Raw genomic sequence first — 18,257 nt, forward strand, 5'->3', positions numbered from 1 at the left:
ACGAGGGAACTAAAAAGCTTGCAGTTGAAGAAAGGGAGATAAGGAGAAAGAGGTTGAAGGGCGTGATTTAGAAAGGTGTGGAGGGTTAATTTAATCACTGATTTCACCATGGAAACAACCGAGCTCCACCAAGACCCACCACCACTGTTAGCTATGACTCAGCATGAGAAAAATCAACTTTAATACACAAAAGGGCTCAGAGCGCAACTACATGTTACATTTACAAGAATAAACCCTGACAGATGAAAGTAACAGTCATGTGAGGGCAAACCCGCTTTCAATTCAAAGGATTTAAAGATAAGGACACAAAGAATAAAAAATGAATAAAATCATGTGGTCTTGAAATGACATAAATGGTCAATTAATCAAGTGCATTTGATCAGCAGCACCTGGCTGCCACTTAGCCACTTAATTCCCACGGCGGCAGTGAGGGTTTTCCTGTACCAGATCTGTATTTTGGCTTAAGTTTTGTTCAACAAATGATGGCCAAGTGAAATATGTTGTGCTGTTGCTCGCCTAAAGTTGTATTTACCAAATTTTAAGACCTTGTGTCTTGATGTGCTGTTACATAACACCTAATAACTGAAAGTGGGCGTTTGTTCCTCTTCACATGACTGCAACTGCAAAAAAAAAAAGGAAAAAAAAAACACCCCCCAAAAACTATCCAACTCTTTAGTTTTTCGCATGGCGTTTTACCAGATTGTGAGTGTCCCACCACTTTGATTAGGAATGAATCTTTATTCAATCAGTGCGATATTTAAGTATTAGGAAAGAAAACATTTCTCAGAAGCAGTACTAGCGGAAAAGTAGCAAAGCTAGCTTAAGTTAAGTCTCTGACTTAAAACAACGCTTCTGAGATAGCTAGCTAATAATGTCGTTAGCCCCTGTCTTGCAAAGTTTTAATCATTTTTAATTCATGACAATAGAATTCAGAGGCATATTAACATCATTTTGCTACTTAAAAAGGCTGTATCTAGAGTTTTTAATGCTTTAGGGAACTTTATTGGAGATTTGTATTGATATATCGCACAACCTGATTTTTCCTGATGTTGAGGGCACAATCAAACTACAAAACATTACCCAAATACATTGAGCACAATCCTTCTGGGGTCTACGCACAGTTAGAATTGTCTCATTATCTTCAGTCATTATCTTCAGTCTATCAACTCTGTTTCTGTTTCTGTCAACACATTTTAATGCAGCCCTGATGTGAACCACTTAGATTGGGAAAAATCTATGGCGTTTGCTTCTCTTACAGACCCCAACGCAAGCCCCGAGCCCTCAACAGAGCCACACCCCACCTGCCCAGGCCAGGGAAGGAGAGGGGAAAAGGCCGTTAGCAACCCACTGGGTTACACACACAGCACGACAAAGCATGACAGTGCGTTTACTACCTCGCTTTAGGAAAGTAGTCGCTCTCTCCACAAACCCTGATGAAAAGGAAAATGAATGGAGAAGAAAACTGAAAAAAAAAAAAAATGATATGGATGCAACTGAAGAACAGCAGATGAACTGAGAGGATACAGAGTATATAAAAAGGATCGGAAAATAATGTTTACGGTAGCTTTCTTTGCTCATAAGTTCAGCTAAAGAGAAACAGTCAAGAATAGTGAGTGTGTGTATTTAGTAAAGAAAAATTCATAAAACTACCACTAGATGGAGGTAATGTCACGTCATTTATCATTTCAATATTTTTCTGCACTTCCTTTTGTGTTAAAAAACAAACAAACAAAAAACAGGCCACTTAACCCCGTTTGCATTTTAATTATACAATCAAAGCAGAGTCTTACCTGACTTCTTCTTTCCAATGGGTTCCCTGTTAAAGAGAGGAAACCATCACAAAACAGAACCTCTGACTTTCAATGTTTTTCCACATTATCATTAATCATTAATTATCTATTTAGATCTCACAAGGCATCAATAATCAATAATGATGACTATTATCTTCTCCTGCTAAGTCTAATGAATATGAAATGGAAACATCAGAGGATCTGGATCTGCTTTCATGTGTAACCCCGGGCCAACATGTAGAAGGAGTCTGTGGATAGCTGAGCTCTAAAAACTTGGTCTGATGTTGAATTAAATGCAGCATCTGCCGGGTCTGTTTCAGACATTAGCCAGATAAATAGACCATCACTCCAAGGCAGCAGTCAGGAGCTGATTCAACGGCCAGATGTCTCTAAAGAAATCATTGGTGGCTAATGCTCAGCGTTTTCCTTCACTTTCCCTCTTTTTTATCTAAATATCGCTCCCCTAACTTTATGTGCTTCCATCGCCCCCTTTTTCCATCTCACATCTTCCACGTCTACTTAGCTCACGCCCTCATCTGCCTTGATCATTTTTCTTGGCAGCTACTTTCCATCCATTTCCCTGCATCCACACGAACACTTTCAGTCTCATAAAGCATCGTTTGATCGGTAGAACTGTTAATTGTGGAGACTTAAGTCTCAATAAATCCTTACCCATAAGCATTCCCATTAATGTGCTATAAAAAGAAAGACAAAAGGCAGGCCAACAAAAGCAGTACCAATAATTCTGGTCATTACCGAAGAATGTGCAGAACATATTTGTCCGCTTGCTTTTTTATTTGTTCTTTTTAAAAAGAGGTGAGGCCAGGAGAACATAATGCAGTGGACAGCGCCAGTGACCCGGATCCTTGGCCCAATGGGATTATCTTAACTAGTTTAGTAAGAAACTAAACAAATGCTCCCACGTTTGTTTGCATCACTTTGAGGCTGGTGAGAAATAAGGTAAATAAGGTGAAACTAATCAAACTACAAAAACAGCTGTAACAGATTAGCTCTGATGTCTGGAGACTTTCGGCACTCGATGTAAAATCTTATGGAAAACTGATGCTGTGCAACACAAGACTCAGAATGTCGATTTAAGTGATCAATGCCACCTCTCCCTCTAAGCCATCTCACTTCATTTAAGCCTTTCTTTCTCTACTAGCTGTATAAAAGCTTCTAATTTTTTCCATCAGTCTTGATAAATCAGGACTTATCAACCGAGTATTTTTTCCGTCTTTCTGATCCATACCATCAGCTTTTCCTTTCATTGTCTCTCTCTTGTTACAACACATCCTCTTTTCTGCAGATTTCCTCTTCTCTGACTCATATTGAGCTTCACATAGTTCCTCATTGCAGTTCATTTCTCCCGTCCTCTCCTTTTTGCTGCTCTTAAGGAAATAGTCCAACATGTCTGTTTCACAGTAGCAGATTTATGGGCCAAGATAAATCTTCTCCCTCAGTGACTGCTGTGTCTGTACACCAGCCTTGTTGTCAGTCAGCCAAACAACAGAAACAACAGAGGCCAGTAATCCAATTTCAATAAAGACTAACCAAGGTCTTTCCAACACTTATCCTGCTCAAGTAAATGCTCCCCCTCTCTCCTACCTCTCCCTATGAAATGCCAGAGGTCTTTTTATGCAGAGGTAACCTCACTTCTTCGGCAACCCCCTCAGGGGGAGGACAGAGGCCAAAATAAGTCAGTGAGAATGAAGTCAGACGCCTAGGTGTGTGTGTGTGTGTGAAGCAAACAAGTTTCATCAGTGTGTCTCAGCAAACTACCACACTCATCTAACAACATTACATTTCTGAACATCAGCTTTTTAACAGCTCATGATTGCTCAACCCTATGTGCAAAATATCTTGCTTATTTTCATTCATCTATGGGATTATTTTCTGCTCTGCTATCTTGGCAATTAGAAATAGCCCCTCTCCCTCTGCTCGCCCCCCCCCACCCCCACCCCCACCCACCCGCTCAGTATGTCAGATGTGAAGTCATTCCTTTACCTCATTCAGCTTCTTAAAAAGCAAAGCTGACAGCACACCTCAAAGTGACACCCACATTGTAGATGACAACGTGACAGACTGTTGGAACAACACACTTCACATTCAATCCACACAGCCCGCTTCTGTTGATGTTCAGTATTAGTCACTCAAGGGTAGACGGGAATTAGTTTAATCAAAAACATGAGCGTGAGAACTGCGCTGCTGAAAGAAGAAGTGTTATAACTACACTTTAGAATATTTTAGCCCCAAAAATAATAAATAAATAAATAAAAAATACTCTTTTTATATAGAATATAATAGAAAAATACTTTATACATCCCCCAATGGGGGAAATTCAAATTAGTCAAGTAGCTCAACATTTTTTTAAATATTTACTCATATATATATATATATATATATATATATATATATATATATTTTCATATATGTAGAATAAAAACGTCTGAACACAGAAAGGGACTGAGAGGACATTAGACAGACATGCTAACATACACACACAAATCAAGTTCAGCCCTCTGCTCTAACTGCTTTGGTATCAAATAGAATTCAAAGTGACCCAAACATATTTCAGAGTGAAGGGGGACTAATTGGTTCCTCCACACTTACAAATAAATGAATGATGTGTATTTGAAAATGGCACCATGTATACAGAAGATACAAGACACTTTTGTTTCACATTACCAAATCCAAACAACAGAGTTTTAACTCATTCAACTGCTCCAGGAAATCAAAAATTCCCCAGCTGGGAAAGGCAAACTCACCAAACTCTCTTCAGACATGAGTCAGTGTCTAAAGAGGGTTAAGGCCAGTGTAGCACATGTAATGGTAGCTTTAGAATATGCAGTCTTGTTTCACGATGCCCAACATAAGCAACAATACTAACTGATTGAACGGCTCTGGAATAAAGACTCAGAAAACAAACACATTCTAAAGTTTAAAGCTTTAGTGGCAGATTGCAACAAAAAACACGACCCTCTGTCTCACTGTCTTTCTACGAGTGTGCAGGAGAAGCTGTGGGAAGCAGGCACATTATCCACAGGTCAGCTGGTTACACTCTGAGCTCCTGAGGGAACATTTAGGTGTAAACGTTAGTACAATGTACTGATATGGTCTTATGTTTGATTTAAGGGATTGAGACACATTGATATTCTACAATGTCTATGACCCACATTACAAACTGCAACTTCTACTCTTTCCAGTAGACTGCTTGCACATACGTCACATGTCACAGGACTGATCACAGTTTCCTTCCTTCTGCGGCTACGCCACAACACTGCACGTCAGAGTGTGAGGACGCAGAGGTTAAAACTAATGCCCCAGCTGACAGCTGGGACAGGAAAATAAAAAATAGTTGGCTCAAGGGCCCACGTGTGAGCCCAACCTCTACTGCCCTGAGGCTGCCGGTAACCTTAAAAAAAAAAAGTGCATATGCATGTTAGATGTTGGAATGGAGTGCCGACTGACGGCATTATTTTTGCACGTAGAGCTGTCAGCGCTGAAAATGAAAATTTACAAGAAACAAGTGAGCTAATCACAATCATTTAGAGCCATTGTGCAGTCTCAGCTGTCTGGAGCTGCAGCTACATGCTGACATGCAAACTCAGCACTTAAGTGACCCATTAAGTACATTTTTGCCTAAAAAAAAGAAACAAAACAACAAGATGCAGTGTAAGATTAGAAAATCACACACATCACATGGTATAATGAGTGTTCATTACCAGCTGAGTGGATGATAAATGCTGACAGGACGTGACATGACACGGAACGGGGGGGATGACGACAATAATTTGCCATTGTGTGAGAGCCTGAGGGTTTCTATTGCTTTAGATGTCTCTCTCTTTCTTTGTGCGTTACTTACTCCTTGGGTGGGTTGAGGTCTTCAGGTCTGGTCTCAAAAAACACTCTGACCTCTTCACACTGGGAAATGTAGACTGGCAGCTGAATCAGAGCCTGCAAGCACAAAAGACATTCAGGTTATTACATAAGCTGACAAGTACAATCGCTCTAGTTCACACAGAACTCATGCAGAGAATACAGAAATGTTCACTATTTTCAACATGAAATGTTTGTCGCGGCAGGTCGTTCCTTTAATTTATTTGCTTTCATCCATTCATGCCCTTACTTCTGTAATTCATTATCTCAGAGCATCAGTCAGAGGCCCCTCCCTCGTCTTCATTTGAGTCAAAACACTGGAGCTCCACTCATTGGTGAGACAAAAAGGCACGAGCAAATCATACCAGTGCTTGCCTACCTGTAGATCTTACAGCTCACCTACAAAGCCATAAATGGCCTTGCACCCAAGTACATCTCAGAGTAACTGTGTGTCCCAATCGTTGCCCTCAGACATATTAAATCTGTAGCGACTTTCAAACTTTCCCCTTTGGGAAAGTCTTTGGTCCGTTACATTTTATTACCGTGTTCTTGTGAACATCTATCTGACCCGACTGGGCATGTCCACACTTTAATTTGGAGACTTCTGTTTGGTCCCTGCGGTGACTTTACTGGGATAAAACGTTTTTTCTGAAGTTACCAAGCTTAAATATTTCATTCTGCGGTCTGTTTTGCCATACTGTGTTCTGAAAAGCTCTCCCAAACTCTCAGGGAAGCATCGGAAACTACCAGCAGTGAGCACACCTCACATAAGGTTCTTTTCATTTGGGGAAATAACGTGACCCTCGCAAACAGCATGCCGTTGTGTTAAGAGTTTCAGTGGCTTTTTCAACATTACAGCCTGTCGATTTAAGGGTCGATTAAAAAAGCAAGGATGTGAGCTTCATCTTAAAACCCACTACTGTGGTTATTTACCTGAAACAGAGAATATGTGGAAGATACTTCACAACATTTAAACAAAATATTTCACATTGCATTGTTTTTAGGGGTGGGCGAAAAAAATAAATAAATAAAAAAAATCGATTCATGTACATATCGCGATTTTTTTTATGGGATGATTTTAAAAATCGATTTTTCTCCCCTGAATCAATTATATTATGTCATATCCATGTCCAGAAAAACTTCAATTTATTTTGTAACTGTAAACTTAAAAAAAAAAAAAAACTCTTTTTGTCTCAGTTGAAATAAATGTCAGCTGCTGGACTGACTGACACAGACTGATGTGCATTGTTTATGGGAACGACAGTCATTCTAGAAGTGTATGATTCAACTTGTTTGTTTTTCAATGAGGAAGAAAATTGCAATTACTGATTATATCGAATCGCAATACTTGTAGGGGTGGGCGATATGTATCGTCTGCAAAATTATCGTGAATGTTGTTTTGAAGATGAGTAATTTTGCAATATCGAGATATAGGCAAATATATCTTTTCTCAATCGCCAAAAATCAATAAAGTGCGGCGCCAGTGGTCCTCTGCCCTTACCACAGCGCCACGCCACGCCCTGCTTTGAACACTCTATTTTTTTTTCAAAGTAAACGCTTCGGACCCCGCGGGACACTCAGCTAAGAGCATCGAGGGGGCGCCGAGAGGCCGGGGCTGGGACAGACGGCAGCTCGTCCTCGCGGCGGACCGCCGGGTCGATCCCGAGATCCAACTACGAGCTTTTTAACTGCAGCAACTTTAAGATACGCTATTGGAGCTGGAATTACCGCGGCTGCTGGCACCAGACTTGCCCTTCAATTGATCCTCGTTAAAGGATTTAAAGAGTCCTGTATTGTTATTTTTCGTCACTACCTCCCCGAGTCGGGAGTGGGTAATTTGCGCGCCTGCTGCCTTCCTTGGATGTGGTAGCTGTTTCTCAGGCTCCCTCTCCGGAGGGAGAAGAAGCCTGAGAAACGGCTCGAGGTTATCAGTCACCAAAGCGGCCGGGGCACCCCGAGAGGCACCCCGCATGGGTTTTGGGTCTGATAAATGCACGCATCCCCGAAGGTCAGCGCTCGTTTTGCATGTATTAGCTCTAGAATTGCCACAGTTATCCAAGTAACGGTAGAGCGATCAAAGGAACTATAAACTGATTTACTGTAGGCTACCAGCTGTGCTTAGACTTGCATGCTTATGTTCATTTTATTGTGATCTTAACGCAAGTTTGAATTTTTTTTTAAATATCGTCAAAATATCTTTATCGTGAAAATCCTAAAAAATATCAAGATATTTTTTTTTGCCCATATCGCCCACCCCTAAATACTTGTAGAAATCGCAATTATCAAGGATCGTGATACAAATCGAATCGGCACGCTAGAATCGTGACCAAAGCATATCGTCCCAACCCTAATTGTTTTTGTCATTTCTGGTTTGATTGTTGTTTGCATTCATCCCTTTTTTCTGCTCCAAAGCTCAGCTCATGGATCACTGTTGCCCACCTTCCTCTCTCATCCTATGGCTTTGTGGAGGAGTTCTAAAAGCAGAGTGATGAGCCCCCGACAACAAGGCTTGAGATGAAACACAAATAGTCACATTCAGTCTTCTTTTTATTGGTTTGATGTCTCACACACAGACGCGAACACGACTCCCCCCAGCTTGGCATGTTATCGCTAAGCTTCTCGCTCCGACTGTGCATTTTTGTTCCCTCCTGAGTATGCGTTTTATCTGCCTGCTCCACTCTTTCACTCACTCTACAGAGAAGAAGGAATAGCTGCCAACAGTGACCCTGTGAGGTCCATCTCTTGCTTCTGATCAAGCTAGGCCACGCCTCGATTCGCTGGCAAGCAAAGCTCGCCGCTATCCATCAAGCTTCCTCTGCTGGCCTCTACCTCTGATTTTAATACGCTTAAGTGTTTCAGTTTTGTCCTTTAAAGGAGCAGAGTCAACCTCTCACAATGCCCGTCACACCGATATAACATCAGGGTTGATGTATTGGAATGAAATCCAAAGGCCTAACCCAAGTGTCCTTGCAATACTTACGACTATAGGTCCGTGCCAGCAGCTTAGCTTGCGTTGGGAGGAAAGCTACGTCACTGCTACTCCGGACAAAACACTATTCTGTTCACTGCAAAGTCATACAGAACAGAAATGTCCACGCATGCTGAAATCTGGGTTTTCTGCTTTGTGGCACATACTACAGAACACCATTATGCTTCCTTCTAAGCTTCCAGTCTTACAATTGCTTCATCTATACCATGATATGTTAAAGCTAAGTAGCTGATTTAATAGTCTTTAGTGGTTATCACCAGAGGACCCCCCAACGTTAAGTCCCACAGCCCAGAATGTTGCGATGTGCCTCAGGGTCAGAGTGCATCCTGATAAGCTTATCCTCTCCTTGGATTTATTTCTCTCCTCGTGTCAGCCTGTGCTCTGTCCACCCATTACAATTCTCCCCGGAGAGGAGACAGGAGAGAGGCTCAGGGTAAATTATGTTAAATGGACTTTATGGGTATTCTTTACCGAGGGTGGGGGGGGGGCACATTAAGGTAATTGGGTTTGTCTGCACATGTGTGCGTGCATGCAAGACTGCATGTGCGTGTGTATGTTGTCAAAGGAGAAATATGTAAAAGATTTGGAAGGTCTAATCTTCATACCTGATGGTACATGGTGGCTGGTTGTGCACAATATCTTTTTGAAAGCAGGCACACCGTGAACAGTGGAGCAGGAATGAGAAACAGGTATCTGTTGGATCACAAATCATGTGTGATCATGACCAAAAAAAAGCTGAACTCAAAATAAACGGATTACCCAAAATCCTGATGATCACGCATTAACATTTAAAATATTTTGAATGCTGCTCTACGACTTATTTGTGAGGAAGTAGACATTTGTCAGAGTGCCCCATCCCATCACACCTGCCCAGTGATCCCAGCTCAACAGTCTTACTCTTGGTTTAAGCAAACCAATTCCTGTTGTTTTCTCCTTTTTCTTTCATCCAAATGTTTCCCGACATGAATAAAACCATAAGGCTGCCAAACCAGGGAAATTCCATATGAGTCAGGTTAAAGCCTCAGCTGTACAACAGAAGGGCTGACTCAGCTCTTCTACAAGAAAAAAACATCGAGTTTCACCTTGTAAACCTTGACTGCTTATGGTGGTGGATAAAAAAAATGCCATCTCAGTTGATACAGTGGGTTTTGATTTGTGCCACGGTCAAAGTTGAACTCTAAAGTGCTGTCAAAAGGTTACGAGATGTTTTTAGAATGTCCACATCACAAAAATACAGAGACAAACCAACTCTCCAACTAGTTTTCTTGTAGCTTGTTAGACATTTCCACAACATCAACTTCGACAGTAGAAACGCTGATGTAGACTTGGCTCAGCTTTTCCTATAAACATCCACACCCACAGACATGAACCAACAGCTTCACCCATTCCTCCCCCAAACTCTTATTTTTTACATAAGTGGTTAAAGATGTTGCCTACACCAGCTGAGCATTCCTTTAACTCTGGATGACAAGGAACCCCTCCAGCCCTCAACATTGTTTATTATACATTAAAGCGTCTCTCTTCACCCAAAGACCCCGTGGGTTGTTGTTTTAGTAAGGGGGGAGGTGTTTATCGGTCCTAAATCTGAAACTACTTTGGACAGTGATGGAAGGAAGGAGAAGCAATCGTTGATAAAATAAGACGAGAAACAGTGAGACCGAACAAGTATGGCTTGTTTGGAGGGGTTGTCAAGAGAAAGCCTTTTCTCTCCAAAAAGGACGTGGCAGCACTGCTTTGGTTTGCCAAGTTTCATCTGAACAAACCACAAGACTTCTGGAATGATGTCCTTTGGACAGAGGAGTCCAAAATGGAGGTCTCTGGTCAAAATGCACAGCACCACGGGAGACAAAAATTAAACAACCTATCAGCACTCATACCAACTGTCCAGCACGGGGGTGGAGGGGTGTTGATGTGGGCTCGTTTTTACAGTCACAGGACCTGAGCACCTCGAGTTGATCACAAAGTAATTTAGAGTCAAATGTGAGACCATCTATCTGACATATAAAGCTTAGCTGGATTTAATTCATGCAACAGTACAATGTTTTCAAGTACAGCAGCTATTCTACAACAGTAAGGCTGAGAAAGAAAAGAAAGAACCTGCGGCAATGACGTGGTCAAAAAGTCCAGACAGCAACTCAATTAAAATGCTGTGACAGGACCTTTAGAGAAGTTTGCATAAAATTCACCCACAATGATGTGAGAGACTGATAACTTCAGACAGAATACAAATACTTATCGTTGTTAAATGTGGTTCAACAGACTCGTGAATCATGGGGTGTACTTAGTTTTATCCTCCCACTGAATCAGCTTTCCAACTTATTTTAGTTTTTTTTTCTCCCTCTCTCTTCTCTGGGAAGTTTTACAGGGTTAAGAGCCTTAAGGAAAAGCAGCACAATGTAACAAACACCCAGCCTAATGGTTGTGAATATCCTGCCGAAGCAAGCTCAGCAACAGCACCCTCTTTGTCTTTGCCTCAACTCTGCCAACAGGAACCGACACACGCTAACGCATAACAGTAGTTTATCTGATATCTGAAAAGGCACAGATTTTCACCTTTCACCATGAGAAATGCAGCCGAGCGAAGGTCATCATGAGCAGCCACAGCTACGTTTTTACCACAGATAAATAGTTGGCATTCTCAAAGAGAAAAAAAAAATAAATAAAATTTATCCAAGAAGGATGAATTTCAGTCATGTTGTAGCGGTGGTTACCCATCTGCCCCAAGTAAAGCTGTAAGTCACTTGCCATTGTCAGTTTTATTTGTGTACTTTTACTGCAGTGGACCTTCAAAATATGTTCAGTCGCATTTCCTCATCCTTTCTTGTGATCAAGGCATTAATCTCTTGGTGTAGAAGCCATGCATAATGCACTGTTTTGCCTTCTGTTTCAGCTGAGGGAAAGTATAACAGACACTACCAACACGTTACACCACACAATTATGGCATTTTCAAGTGGGCATCCTGTCTGTCCTCCGTTGCTGACGGCAACAGAAGATTAACGCACTGAAGTAACTTATCAATAATCTTTACAAAAGGGTTTATCCTACAATTGAGAGATCACATTATCTTCCTTTTTTTTTTTTTGGACACTATACAGAAAAAAAATCTCTTCTAATTGGTTTCTTTTCACGGGGATGTGAGTCTGTGTGAGAGTCAGGCCCCTGTGGAGCTTTTAGGACACTTAAGCTTGGTGATGCTAGCTGTTTTAGAAAGCAAGGGCAACAGAATTATTCAGAAAGCTGTTGGAAAAATATAACTGTATGAACCTTCCTCTAAGACAAATCTTGCAGTGCAGCTGATGTCTTAAAAACCATTTGCTTGAGTGAATAAGTGATGGTAAGAGGCGCACACGTTTGACAAATTCATGCAAGGAATGGCATTAAGCAATAAAAGCTTTTCTATTGAGATAAAATGGCCTGGTCTCTAAGTGCAATCCTCAAAACTCTTGGAAAATTAATGCGCAGTTCAGTTGTGTAATTCTTATTATTTTTTTTTCTTTTGAGGCCAAAATTAACATTTGCTGTTGAGTTTATTTTACATTGTTCACCAAATATCTTCACTACTTTATTTATTATTCTGGAAACACTGGGAATTCTATCAGTTCAATATAAGCAACTTATGGTTCTACAAAATCATTTCACTGTTGCTAGGCTACCTGCTGCAATGTTTAGTTTGGTTTTGTGCAACGATGAGTGAGGTCACATCCCGTATGTAGGCGACGGTGCTCGCGACTTAACCTGTGGATGAACAGCGTTTCACAAATTAGATTGTCCGGCAGTGACAATGCACAGCAGTTCACGTGTCTAAGACGTACGTGTGGTTAGGTTTTGAATCATCCGGTCCTTGTAGCTGGAATAATTAATGGTTATAAATAACTATTTAAATTACAACTGTTGTGCCACTTGCATAAATGCACACGACCCTCTTGCCTTACTAAACACAGAGGAGAGAACTCATCCACTGAGTTCTAAACAGTTTAAGTAAAATTACATATAAGCTGTCAAACTCCAAATTAGTCCAAAAGATGGCAACCATAATGAGAAGACAAAACATGAGACCTATTCAGAGCACTGCCGTTTCAAAGTTTATGTCCGTTGGCTTGAAACTTTGTTGAAATGTGCCCACATGTAAACACACCTTTTAAAGTCAATTTACAGTTTGTCTACAGAACACAGGGTTCCTTATGGTCTCGCGCATACATTAACATAGCCCCACTCTTGCAAGGTAAGAGTAAAAAAATACACAAAAGACTGTTTTCCACAAAGATTGTCTTCAGATCTAAAATAGTCTCACTGTTGAATTTTTAGATGGAAAATTTATTTTCCATCTTGTTGCATACCGATACGTCAGTGAGGACTTCCTATGTTGATTTCAGCACTTGATACTGAGATAGAAATTCTCACTGACAGGTGAGCATTTCAGAAAACATGAGAAATAAAACAGATTTGCAGGTTCTGTCACTGTATTAGTCAATGAACGCACCCTGCAGTACTCGTTGATGGGCCTCAGCCTCTTCATCGCTACGTCTCGGATATGGCTCCTCCTGAAGAGAATCTTCCCTGAAAGAGCAGGAAAAAAAAATAGACTTAGAAGACAAGACAAGTCAAACGCAATCACTTCATGACATCTATAGAAAAAGGTGTGTTTTTTTCTGCACGACTCAGGTGAGGGGCTACGTGAATGCAGGTATTTCTACGCCGTGAGGCAGACATACCGCGCGCGTCTGTGCAATCACAAGAAATGGCGACAAACCCTTCTACACCTCGCCAACTTAACGCTATGCAGCAAATTTCACAGCCACCTTTTATTTTCTGCACATTCGGATTGCGGAAGGTTCAACAACAACTTTCCAAAAGACTGCTTTGATAAAACATTATAAGTTACTTATATAAAGAAACTTGAGGATCCATCAGGAGATTGCACTGAGCCATAGTGCCATATTGGCGTGTTTCCACTATGCAGTCCGGTACGGGTCGGAACGGTTCGCTTATTACAGTGTTTCCATTACCACGAAACCTTACCGATCCGTACCGTTACCATTTTCGTAACCCTTCTGCTTGGGGTACCTAGCACACAGGACCGGTTCCAGGCTCTGCTCTCCGTTGTTGGTGAGGAGGCTGTGCAGCGGGAGCTCGATGGCGCTGTGCGAAACCAAAAAGTTTTCCAGCTGATTGCCGCAAAAATGGCAGAGAGTGGTTTCAACCGGACCGCGAGCCGGTGTCGCATTAAGCTGAAGAAGCTTGGAGGTGGTTAGAAATTATGCATGTTATTTGCTGTTATTTGCCATTTACGCTTCAGCACGCACTCCACCCACCCCTGAGGGTCCCCTTTGTACAGTGGGAACACAAGCTGACCCCAAAGCGACCCGACCCGTACCGTTCCGAACCGACCCGTACCGGACTGCATAGTGGAAACGAGGCTTAAAGCTCATCTTTTCTGCTTCCTGAACCCCTGGAATGTTTCTTGGGTTTTACTTTCTGCCCTTTGTCATTTGGATCTTAAGGTTAGTTTAGCCCATTCAGACCTGAGGTGCCTTCTAACCATGGGAACTGTAAAACCATTATGATGCACCAGGTCTTTGTGCGTTAAAGGAGAATGTATGACTGTGTGCAGACTGCTAAATCCACATACAGACGAGCAGACCTTGCAAATTTAACACAATAACCACAACCACCAACAGACCCTTCAGGTTGAGTCAGGTGGTTGAGAAAAACAAAGACAAAACCACAGGAAGCTGCATCACTGTGAGAACATGCTGAATAGTGTCAAATTTCTAAGCTATTATTATTACTGTGAGGCTTCACAAGTTCATGACTTACATGTAGTAAATTTAGCATTACAAGTTTTCAAAAATTTTGTCTTTAAAACGTACAATTTGGGGGAAAAGAGCTATTTTGCATAAATTTCCAGAACAGCCAATCTGAACAATGGATTTATTGGATGAAGTCAATAAATTCCATCAAAGATATCTCATCACTTTAGGATCTCTCGAGCTGAACATTTACTTTTTTTCCCCTCTGCATTACAAGTTTTGTGGAGTGCGATGTTTAAATATGCTGCTGAAGCATTGTCCTATCAAAGTTATCAAATCGAACATCCGTTGTCAAACACCTTTTAAAAAGGACCAAACGTGGGCTCTTCTGCGTATAGACAAACTAGACAAAATGCATCCAAATGTGTAATACCATTACTGGCAGTTTCGAGCCTTAAATCTGTGTGTTGTGTGTAATATCAGAGACTTAAAGGGGAACTCCGGTATATTTGAAGCGCAATCCCATTGCTAGAGGTTGTCAAATACTGATAGTAGGACACAGACTGGTGCAAATCGGCGCTCCCTGTGCGGCGATTACGCTGTTTGCGCAGCCTGTCATGCTAGCCAAATACGTGGTGGCCAATAGTGCTGGGCGGTATGACCAAAAATACGTATCACGGTATTTTTTCACAGTATCACGGTATATCACGGTATTTTTTTTTATGCATAATTAGGTGTTCACAGCATTTTCTACAGATTGAGAACAGAATTAAAAATTAAAATAAAAATTCTTCAAAATAATTCCTTCGTTAATAATTGGTATTAATATTCACATCTTCATTGTAAACAAATTAATAACATAGCTTTTTCAATCGCGGAAAATATTTTTCAATACTCATCTGGATTGAAGCAGCAAACATTCAGTGTAAGAGTTTAAAAAACTACTTTATTTGATTCACAGCTGCTAGTGTTTTGACCTCGACAACCCAACTACATTTTTTTTTAAATTTTTTTACGGCAAACTTGCGACTAGTTAACTTTATAAAGAAGGCGTAATCGCTTGTTTGCTATGGGTCGGGACAACATTGTATTAAAAATATAAAATATTTTTATAGGACTTTTTAATGTGTGATTTTATAAAGTTGCACGTGATACCAACCTTTTGGGAATTTCGCCAGCCGTCTTCTTTCGGTTGAGCTAATCTAACGCGACGCTGAAGCTAGCAAGCTTCCAAGCTACCAGGGATGATCTCGCTGATGGAGACACATGCGGTGTGCACGGAGGGGAGGGGCTGTGTGTGTGTGTGTGTACGCTATGTGAGAGAGACGCATGACTGACAGAGACGGAGGGAGAGCAGGGAAAGGAAATGCAGCTTAACGAATATGAGTATTTTTTTTAAATAGCGTTAAAAATAGACAGTAAACATGCGTGTTTAGAAGCCCAACACTGAAAAGGGTCCCGTCTCAAACAATGTCGCGCGACGCAGCGTTCCCCCCGTTGTGTAATCAAATACACCGGTATATTAAAAATTCATATCATAATGAAATTATAAACCGTTATTCGGTGTGAACCGGTATACCGCCCAGCACTAGTGGCCAATGGGCAATAATAAACCTTCCACGTAAAACAACAACTTGCACACTGCAGAAACGTCACACCACTTTATAAACCATCCGACAATAAAGTCACAAGTCTTACCATCAAAACCATATGCATGGTTCTCACATTACTGGCATGGGGACGTTACAAAACAACTTTATAAACAGCATGTCACTTACCTCTTGTCGGTACAATATATTACAACAGTATTGTTGTAATGTTTTAAATACTTGAACGCAGTTTTTCTAGAGAAGATAATTGTTTTGTATATGGGATTATCGTCCATTGACTGTTTTGGGCTTCAACATGCGCGCGCCTACCGACATAATTTTGTTGACCACAATCTCACAGAGTGCCTTGAAACCTTAAACAGATATTTGAGGCCTTAAGGAAGTGAATCTTGATTTGTCCCAAAATAGCATTGAGACACATTATTCAAAGTTTACACTTCCAGTTAAACACACACATTTCAAATGAATGGACTGGCAGAAAATGTATGACGAGCACTCGTGTTTCCAGGACGGCACGTCTCTGCTGGTCCCGTCATCTCTTGCCACCAGAAGTTTGAGAGTGTTCATGTGACCAACCCATAATCAGACACTCGATGCTGAATTTTATCGACAGTTTGATACAGTCAGTATTACAGCCTCGTTATAGTTGTTGACAACACAAGATCATTCACATGGCTGGAATCTCCCTAACAAGTAAGAGAACTTCTGAGGGCGGCTGTCTTCACTCCCCCCCAACAGCTGTTCATCTGATCACCATCTGGGCTCAGACTGAACTAAAGGTGGCAGGCAGGTGGTAAGTTTAGGCTTTTAGGAAAAGTTGGATGTGCCACTGGAAAGAAAAAGTCTTCTGGATTCATAACTCAAGATACAACAAGAGCTCCGGCGCAAGACAGAGCTCGTAAACATTTTAGTTTCTTGATTATATAGTTTTCAAAATTACTGGAAGCCAAAATAATAAGAAAAAAAATTAGGGCTGGGCAACGATTAAAATGTTTAATCTAATTAATCACATGATTTTCCTGATTAATCGCATTTGTACGCAAAATCCAAAAATGAATTCAAAAGTAGTGTATAGCTTTTAGCATTTAGTTTTATTTTAAATGTGCTGCCATATGAGTGAAAGTACCATAACATTTGTTGTGCAAACACACTTTTAACATCAGCATCTTTCTGTAGTTTTTATGTAGAAGCCTCGCTCCACTGTCTGTTTCCTTGAATGACTTGCTGCTATCACTTGTGTGTTTTGCCTTTAAGGGATATTTTAGACCGGAACTACTACGCTGAGAAGACAATTCAACTTGGTAGTATTTACAAATGAACTTTAAAATGAAAATGGCCGAGTAAAAGTTCCGTACCCTTCTCCATGTTTGGTGGATTCGCCAATTACTTTCTTTTCCGGTTCCGCAGCAGACAGCAACAGACTTTTACAAAATAAAAGCCTGTGAGCAACAGACTTTTCTAATAATAAAATAGATAATAAAACCTGCGCTAATGCGTGATAAAATATTTGTCGGCGTTAGATAATTAACGAGTTAATGCGATAATAACGAGTTAACTCACCCAGCCCTTGAAAAAATATCCCATGTGAAACAAAAATGTGGTGAACTGCACGGTCTGACTGTGATATCTAATTTTGCTGATGAAAATATGTCCGTGGCAGCGGTATGCTAATATATATATATATATATATATATATATATATATGTATTCATAGACAAGAATAAAGACACAGCATTTTATTTGAATGTGCATGATCTGACCAGTTCGATCTCCCCAACACATTTGTGAAGAGAAGGACAGTCTAGTCCTAAGTAAAGGAAGACTTGACTAAATCTAATAAAAGAATAAGAGAAGACATTGCCGATGTCTAAGGCTCTGGCAACATGTAGCCAGAGCATCTTAAAGGACACGCTGCCTGGAAAAAGACATTTGAAAGTTGGCCCTCAGATTCCTACTTCTCTGCCTCCGTTTCTCACTCATTCTTCCTCTCCTAGCGTCATCACTTCTTAAACAGAAAGCGTACTTGAAGACTTTCCAGAGCTCTCTGGGGTCAGGAATGAAGCACTAACTCAACACTGCTCACTTTGTATGCACAGCAGGTCATGGATGCAGCCAGTGAAAAGAGATTGTTTGGGGAGGGAGGAGGCAGGGAGGAAAAAGCCACTGCATTGGAGCCATGGCTGAGACGAGACTAGACTTTATGGCAAATCTGCGAGCCAGCAGGCTGACAGAAATGGCAAC

The 18,257-nt window shown here is 41.0% G+C and overlaps 1 protein-coding gene across 4 annotated transcripts in view; it reads right to left on the minus strand.

Moving 5' to 3' along the window:
- The window catches only part of sh3pxd2b (SH3 and PX domains 2B), a 45,430-nt gene that overhangs the window by 12,200 nt on the left and 14,973 nt on the right, over positions 1–18,257 (minus strand). For 2 of the 4 annotated variants that reach the window (XM_075486696.1, XM_075486694.1), the window contains exons 4-7: positions 13,137–13,213; positions 5,653–5,744; positions 1,791–1,816; positions 1,395–1,430 (exon numbers count right to left, since the gene is read on the minus strand). In XM_075486696.1, coding sequence (XP_075342811.1) covers positions 1,395–1,430; positions 1,791–1,816; positions 5,653–5,744; positions 13,137–13,213 — 231 coding nt within the window. The remainder of the gene's footprint in view (positions 1–1,394; positions 1,431–1,790; positions 1,817–5,652; positions 5,745–13,136; positions 13,214–18,257) is intronic. The other 2 variants (XM_075486697.1, XM_075486695.1) reach the window with 1 other exon arrangement.

Source organism: Odontesthes bonariensis, chromosome 16 (genome assembly GCF_027942865.1).
Source record: "Odontesthes bonariensis isolate fOdoBon6 chromosome 16, fOdoBon6.hap1, whole genome shotgun sequence".
NCBI lineage: Eukaryota > Metazoa > Chordata > Actinopteri > Atheriniformes > Atherinopsidae > Odontesthes > Odontesthes bonariensis.